General features: G+C 38.6%; 1 gene segment (V, D, J or C); it reads right to left on the reverse strand.

Moving 5' to 3' along the window:
* Window positions 1–1,286: 1,286 nt before the first annotated feature.
* LOC121433408 lies at window positions 1,287–1,977 on the reverse strand. The segment is given in 2 exon segments: window positions 1,287–1,723; window positions 1,929–1,977. Coding segments are annotated over 2 exon segments (486 nt in total).
* Window positions 1,978–9,000: the final 7,023 nt, after the last annotated feature.

Genomic DNA, 9,000 nt, shown 5'->3' on the forward strand with positions numbered 1-9,000 from the left:
TTGCAGGCCCAAAGGCAAAAGTGGCCCAATCATTCCCAGTCACTGTTGAGTACATATCTCCACATGAATTCTGACTGGACTTGCATCTGATGGTGGCTTTCTTCCCTGCTGACACAGCCAGAAAGGATGGGGACTGGGTCAGCACAAAATCTGCACAGACACCTGCAATCAGGAATTCCAATGGTCATGTATAATAATAAAAGCACAGAATTCAAAACTTATGAATTTGCCATTTAATGTCCTTTTAATTCAATATTGACATAGTATTATTGTATAGAAAAATATTGCACCCTGGCACACATTGCAAACTTTTATATATAAAGAAGGAACTGTAAGAAGATTATAATAATTTGAAATATTCGACCAGACACCCAGAGCAGCAAGGACGTAAAGACCTGGGTCTGCAACTTGGTCCTGTTCTTTTGACTGTATGATGAAAATACAGCAGGAAATGTAATGACAAATGGGGATGTTTAGCACATATGGTCAAATGTATAAAATATTGGAAAAAACTGCTGTTAAGAAAATTGTTTATAATGAATTTAGATTAATTCATGGATCTAATCTATATGGGAAATAGAGAAAGATAGATCTTCTGAGTAAATTTGTATCATGAGAATTTTGGGAGAGTGTTGAAGGGCAGGGAAGAGGCAGGGAGTAGAGCAGAGAAAAATGTAGAGATCAAGAAAAATCAATTAAAAAAATTTAATGGGCAGCATAATGATTCACATTTCAAAAACACTTGACACCAATACTGAGGTCAAACCTGTTTTATCCCCAGAACTTGAATGAAAAAATGACAAACAAGTCCAAGTTGTTCCCTAAACTTCACAACTAGGCCATATCATGTGCACCTAGAAATATGTAGACACTTGGAACACAACACATAAATGCACACTCACACTGACACAGAAAAACTTAATCATCTAAAATGTAGTAAAAAAGGAAAAGAAAAAACAGAAGAAACAGACACCAGTAAGGAAGTAAGAAACTACTCTAGAATCTGGATAAGTAGGAAGCATACTATCCCACAGCTGCCAAAAAAAAAAAAATACCGTTTGTCATCATCACTTCAGCCCAAAGAGTCTTATGATGGACACCAGAACTTCTGAGCTATAAAAAGATAAATCCTTCACATTCAAGTACCAGAGTCTGTGGTATTTTATTACAGAAGGAGAAGAAAGACAATACTGAGTTTTCCTCTGCATTTTCACGTACAGGATTTTCATACCATAAGAAGAAAAGACACTGAATCTATTATATCTTGCTCAGTTCTGACATTTTGATCATAGTTTCAAGCTCACTGTCTCCCAGGCAGAAGGGAGAAGTGTACAGGTGCAGGGCAGCCTGTGGTGCAGGCAGCTGCTGAGACTTTCAGAAGTTTTTGTTGGAGGCTGAAGCACTGTGCGAGGATTCTCATTAGCTTGCATACAGTAGTAATCTGCAAAATCTTCAGCCTGGACAGTACTGATGGTGAGAGTGAAATCTGTCTCAGTTCCACTGCCTATGAAGCGATCAGGGACCCCATCATTCCGTTCGGATGCCCAGTAGATTAGCGGTTTAGGAGACTGCCCTGGTTTGTGCTGGTACCAGCTCAAGTAGTCTTCATCATATTCACTGTCGTAAAGACTCTGACTGGACTTGCATCTGATGGTGACCTTCTCTCCTAATGACACAGCAATGGAGGATGGAGACTGGGTCATCACAATACCCGCACAGGCACCTTTAATAAGGAATATAACATGAAGATTCATAATATGCAAACACAGAATATAGTAACAGCTTAAGTTTATCATGTAATAAACTTACAGTGTCACCTTGTCAGTGACAAAACACTATAAGAAATATCATGTACTAGCACACACTTTAAATTTCTTATATACAAAGAATTCACTCAACAAAGATTATACTGCTTTTAAATTTCTCACCAGACATGCAGAGAAGCAGGAACATGAGAACCTGTGTCTGTGACTCCATCTTGCTCCCCCTGCCTAGTTGATGCAGCTCAGATCACACTGTAAAAGTCTGGTTTATAAATTTTGAACAGCTGGGCTGGCCTGGAGGGGCCATGCAAAGCAGTCAGCAAACACATAAGGAAATGTCTGAGCTGAGCAGTGTGTGTAAGTGGCTAGTGACAATCAACAGACAAAAATAGCTCCATGGGCAGAATGAATGATCACTGAAAGACATCAGCTTATAGCTCTCCAACAGAAATCCAATAGGTACTCTAAGAACTACTTTGTGTTAAAATCCAAGACATTTTTAACCAGTTTGCTTTTGCAGAAATGTTAGGAAAGCTATCTCAGTTTAATGGTACTAGGAAAATAGTAAAATATGTTTAAAATTTACAACTGCAATGTAAACTTAGAGTAAGAAAACATGAGGTGAAAGAAATGATGGGTAGAGTGAAGAAAAGAAGAAAAGTATGAGAAAGAGAATTGAGGCTAATTGGGTTTATTATCATTCATGTGTAAAGTCATTTGTGCTGAGTGAACATTGAGCTCCAGATTTCAGACTAAAAATGAAACATAAACAAAGAACAGCCAAGAATTCACTCTCAAAATCATTGGGGAAAATTAAGATTGAGATGAGAGAAGCTTTCATCTCAAAGCAATGGTAAACACAGCAGATCAATGAAATATCCTCCATACAACATCGGGAAAATGAAACAAGACTTTAAATTTGGGAAGATACAGAAACATATTGAACTGAATTTCTTCAAGTAGTCATGGCTGTAGTGCAACACTGTTAAGAGTGTTTATTTCAGACATGCATGTTCTAGAATAATCTAGAAGTCAGCCATGTTTAAAGTAGGTGAAAATGGTCCTGTTGACATAGTAAACATATAAAATCCTCTCCAGAAGGAGTTACAGCCAACCTATATCAAGTACTTATTTTATTGAAACCGATAGACTACAGCACCAGAAAATGTTGCCATCCTAAGGAAAAAAACAGTTTAAGAATGAATGAAAATCAGAAGCAATAAAAGAATTCACAGAACTTACCTGGATTTCAGGTAGTTGAACTCTGGCAGTATATATAAGAAGGAAATGACAAACCCAGTATTATGTGTAAAGTACGGCTAGATCCAGCCCATTTCTTAGGTTTCTGAGATCTTAGCCTCATGGAGGAGGTACCAGCCAGAAGCATGTATATTGCCACAACTCTATGGTGTTTCAAGGTCCTTACCAGCAAGCCAGCCACAACAGCGTGTTCACAACACTCATAAGCTTCATATTCGGACCACCTGTGTAAAAGAGTCAGAATTTGCTCTGGCAGGTTGGCCCAGAAAGAAACCATTTAAAAATGGCACAGCTTTTTTCTTGCCAAGGCTGAAAGCCGAAAAGCATGCAGCCAGCTTTTTATCAACATTATTTAAGTATTTCTTGGCAGGACCTCTTAAAAGAAGTGCAAGGCTTTACAGCTAATACTGAGGCAGGAACCCTCTCTTAGATGAGAGTGCTTGCTTGCCTCTAGCAGGCAGAGCAGACCAGAGAAATTGCTGCTACCAAGAAACCATGTGTAATGCTGTTAATTTTTTTCAAGAATTACTTCCCAAGCTGTCTCAGCCTTTATGTGTCTGCAGTTAACAACATGTTCGGGCTCCATTTGCAACATGAGGACCTGCTTGTTTTGTTTTCTGTCCTGGCCAAATCCCACTGCCAGTAAGCCCCAAAGAAAATCACACAGAGGTCTCCATAAATTATAATCTGATTGTCCCATTAGCTCAGGCTTCTTGTTAAAACACTGGGGGATAGTAATAGCGGGTAATAGAGTGAATACTTGTGAGCTATTATTCATGGATAATTTACATTGGTATACTTTTTGTTTATTGATACAATTTCAAATTATCTGTTACTTTTGTTTATTTTTACACCTATCCAAATTTATTTTGTCAGATTGTATATATGTATGTTATTATCTCTGTTTTGAAGTAGTAGGGGCAGCGGGGCTGCGTCCCCAGCACCCCGGCTGCCTGCTCGGCGGCTAGCTTATGCCCCAAAATAATTACACGGAAACTGTATTCTTTTAAACACTGCTTGGCCCATTCTCTTCTAGGCTAATTCTCACATATTAATTTAGCCCATTCTAATCATCTGCGTGTGGCACCCCAAGGTGCGCTTACCGGGAAGATTCTAGCCTATGTCCATCCTGGGTCGGAGCTTCATCCCGGGAGCGGGGCATGGCGTCTCTCTCAGGCGTCTGTTGCTGAGAGGAGAGCTTTCAAGTCTCTGACCTCACTTCCTCTTCCTCCCAGTGTCCTGTCCTGTTTTCTCCTCCCACCTATCCTCTAACCAATAAAATGGGCCAGGGCAGTGCCTTTATTAGCCAATGACCTTCCTCCATCATTTCCCCTTTTTCAGTTTAAACAAACAAAAAAAAAGGCTTTAACTTTAACATAGCAAAATTACATATGACAAAACAGTTATCAAGTAAAAGTTACAATAATCTTTATCATAACTAAGGAAAACTATAACTATAACTAACTATTCTTAACTGCATCAAAGACTCCAGAAAGATATACTATTACCTAAGTAAACAAGAACTAAGAAACTTCAAACTCTAGAAATGACAAAGACATCTCGCTGCCTGGACAGTCACCCAAAGTTCTTTTGTATCATTGGGGCATCCATCTTCAGCCTTCAGGCCCATAGTATCCAGCAGACATTTTCATCAAGCAGGAAATTCCAAAGGCAGTCACTATCTGCTTGTCCTGAAGAATGTCTCACAGACTCTCTCATGAATCAGAAACCCCGAAAGATCATCTCACCTTTAGGCAAGTTCAGTAGTCCTCTCTCTGCGGGTTCTCTGCGTCCAGTTTATGCAATAGTCCAGGCAAGAGCAGTTTCTTGCCCAAATGGCTATCAATCTCCATAACGAGCCTCTTCGATGCCCATCTTCCTCTTGAAGTACATTGGTGCTGCCAGGAGCAGAGTGTCTCATTGTCATGAAAAGTCCTCAGTTATTAAAACATTAAATGTCCTATTCTGTAATCTTTGAAAGACATGAAGAATGTCTTTCTAAAATATATCTCTATATATCTAGAAAATCTAACTAACATGACTACAAGCTTTACTATTATTGATGATTATCCATTAACAACCTATATTTCTTAATTATACAGTACATATTTTCAAATAATTCAAAGAGAGCATAATAGCATACAGTATCAAAATTCTCTGTGTATTTTCCATCTTTGTGCAGCTTTGTTTTAACCTCTATTTTGTTTATTTTTACTTTTAACTCTTTGCTTTTTGAGACAGGTTCTTTGTATCTTTGACCTGAAGTAACTCTGTATACCAGGCTGTCTTTGAACTCTCAGAGATCCGCCTGTCTCTGCCTCCCAGGCATTGGGATTAAAGGTGTAAGCTACTACACCTTGAACTCACAGAGATCTGTTTGCCTCTGCCTTCTAGGCACTGGGATTAAAGGCGTGTGCTATCACACACAACAACTCTCTTCCTTTTTTTGTTTTTTACTTTAAGAACTTCAACTTTTAGTCTTCATATATTTTTAACACACAGTAAACCATTTAAAATTTTGTCTTTGAATCTCTCTTTACTGTATATCTCTCTTTTTCTGACCACACGAGCCTTTAAATTACTGAGCAATATGGGTAGGATTAAAGGCGTGGCTTTGCCAGCTAGATCCAGTCCATTCCTTAGCTTTCCAGCCTCATGGCGGATGTACAGGCTGTAGCCATGTTTACTGCAACAACTGTATGGCATTTCAAAGTCCCTGCCAGCAAGTGAGCTACAACAGACAACACTCAAGTCCTCTCTCGGTAGCCGGCCCTCCTGCCTCAAACAGTCAGAGTTTGCCCTGGCAGGATGGTCCAGAAAGCTGGCATTTTTAAACGGCGCAGCTTTTTTCCTGCTACGGCTGAAAACCGAAAAGCATACGTTCAGCTTTTCGTCAACACCGTTTAAGTGTTTCGTGGCAGGACCTCTTAATGAGCTGCAGGCTTTGCAGTTAAAGCTGAGTCAGGAAGCCTCTCTTAGATGAGGCGCTTGCTTGCCTCTAGCAAGCAGAGTAGAACCGAGAAATTGCTGCTACCAAGAAACCAGGCACAATGCTTTCATTTTGTTCTAGAATTACTTCCCAAGCTGTCTCAGGCTTTATGTGGAAGCAGTTGTCCACGTGGGCGCCATATGAAGTAGTAGGGGCAGCGGGGCTGCGTCCCCAGCACCCCGGCTGCCTGCTCGGCGGCTAGCTTATGCCCCAAAATAATTACACGGAAACTGTATTCTTTTAAACACTGCTTGGCCCATTCTCTTCTAGGCTAATTCTCACATATTAATTTAGCCCATTCTAATCATCTGCGTGTGGCACCCCAAGGTGCGCTTACCGGGAAGATTCTAGCCTATGTCCATCCTGGGTCGGAGCTTCATCCCGGGAGCGGGGCATGGCGTCTCTCTCAGGCGTCTGTTGCTGAGAGGAGAGCTTTCAAGTCTCTGACCTCACTTCCTCTTCCTCCCAGTGTCCTGTCCTGTTTTCTCCTCCCACCTATCCTCTAACCAATAAAATGGGCCAGGGCAGTGCCTTTATTAGCCAATGACCTTCCTCCATCACTGTTTAGGAATTTTGGATATTGATAAAACTTTTAAGATGTATTTTCATATTGAATTATATATTATTCCTACCTCTGATCAAGATACTTTTGTATTGTTTACATTTTGAGGTCATTGTCCTCATTTGTCGCATATTTGTTTACAGGTTATTTAATATTTTGATATGAAGTTTTAGTCTTTAAATTATACAGGTATTAATTAGTATAGATCAATAGTTCTTCATGTTTGTTAGGTCAATTATGTTCTTTAGATACATAGAGTTTGTATTCTGTCTAACTGGTAATCTTCAACGACTTCAAGGATCTGTGGAACATGGCAGTTAAACAACTTAAGGTTTTGTTGGCATGAGACATGATATTTCCTGGCAGCACTGATCTATTCCTGAGAGAATGTTGAGCACCAAATACATTCCATTTGGCACCTGTTTTCTTCTTGGCAAAAACTGGCCTTTTGACAAAGAAATGCCCATGCCTCAACCACTGACAAGATATAGTATCTTAAAATGGATAAACGGGACTGTCAAATCTTGCCAAGACAGGGTTACATGGTTTTGAAAAATTTCTTGCCTTTGAAAATGGTCTGTCAGTTATTCTAGGCCTTAGCAAAAGTTGGTTGCTTCAACATTGCAAATGAGACTTTGTGTGATTGCCCAGGTAGCCAGTTGCCTCTATCATATATTGCTAGATTTGAAAGCTATATCACTGTACTTACTGCCTGATTAAGTAATATTCTTTCCCTTCTCGGGCCTTTGATAGGGTTGAAGATTAGATAGTTGTAGTTACTATCCTCTTGTGATCTAGCCACGCCATTTCCACAATAAGACTTAGACTCCTTAGGATAAAATGTTTATTAAAACATTTAGCATATGTTTTTTTGCTTAATATTGTTTATGCTAATTATAATTCTAATCTTATACTTTATATCTGTTTCTACTGTATATTGTTTTTGTATCTGGTTTGGAAGTCTCTTACTTAAACAAAAGGAGGAGGTGCTGTGGCAGCTCCTTCCACTCATTCAGCCAATAGTCTTTAAGATACCAGCCCACTTGGGCATGGTCTATTTCACTTTCAAAAGCAGCGGTAGCCCTGCTCTGTCTCTCTTGCTTTGAACTCAGCTTCCAGCTACTCGACTCCTTTCCTGGTCATGCAGAGGGCTGTTGTCTAGGACAGTAATCTGTAAGTTTTCCATTTAAATAAATAACCTTATTATTAATCATGAAACTGGTGTGGAATTGTTTTTTGACTTATGCCTTCAGAAGAATAAACATTATCTAATCTCTTCTAAATAAAGACATATGATTGGAGGTAAAGGAAGATCCAGATTACCAATAACCTGGGTTCTTCTGAAGTAGGTTAATGAATTATAGATGATCTTTGGTGACTTGTGAATTCTAATTTTGGCAGTGAAATAGAATCCAAAGCAAAAACATAAAATTGCTTCATTTGATTAAGAAATTGAAAGGAAATCATGGAAGTGATGAAAAATGATGGAAAAACAGAACAGAAAGAGCAAACAGTGTATGGTATCAGAGGGACTGAAAACTGGTACAGCCACTGTGAAATTCATTATTGAAGTCCACAAGAAAATAGAAAATTATTATATTTTTTTTCTATCCTTTTCTGGTGATAGCAATTTGGGGAACTAAATGCCCTCTTGTATTTACCAAAACAATTTTTAGAGATATGTATTTTCCTTTTCTTATTCCATTTGTCTTTAGTTTTTATCTCAGCTCTTCTTTATCTTATGTATCTTATTATTCATCTATTTATCATGTACTAGAATTCTTTGACATTATAGTCATGAAAATTTTTTTACCCAATTATGTTTCAACATAGCACATAGGAAAATGGCAATTTATAGAGGTAGAGATCTGGTGATAGGATGAGGTGCTTATTCTTCGTGGGCATGTTAATTAGGTGAGCCAATGAGGGCTTTTGATTGCTGGATTTTCTTTCTTTGATATCTAGATATTGATAGTCAGCCTCCTGAGGAAGAACTGGCCAAATAAGGAAATATAACTTGGTGACTAGCTGCAGGGGTATTTTAATAGTTTTAGCAGAGGGAGAGGAATATGAGAAGAAATGCACGGCTTACCAAACTCATACATTTGAGTAGGCTAGTGCTCATTCATTGTCGGTTGTATTTGATGCAAACAAATTTAAAAATAACATTTCACTTGTGATATTTTCCCCTTGTTCACTTATTCTGGTATGTTGTTGATTATATTATCCACCTTGTTTATGTTTCCCTCTATGTCGCTAGCCTTCTTCTCTATACTCTAGACTGAATAAAAATTTTATTTGTCTCTTTTGTGGCAACTAACCATGTTAAGAGTATACTTTTGAAATCATCTGCCAACATTTTACTTATTTCAAATCATTGAGTTGATTCATTAAGTTATTTATGATCACTTGGGGTACAATTTTTG

Source organism: Microtus oregoni, unplaced genomic scaffold, assembly GCF_018167655.1.
Source record: "Microtus oregoni isolate MIOR12 unplaced genomic scaffold, Mior012 000002F_ref0000024, whole genome shotgun sequence".
In the NCBI taxonomy this organism is placed as follows: domain Eukaryota; kingdom Metazoa; phylum Chordata; class Mammalia; order Rodentia; family Cricetidae; genus Microtus; species Microtus oregoni.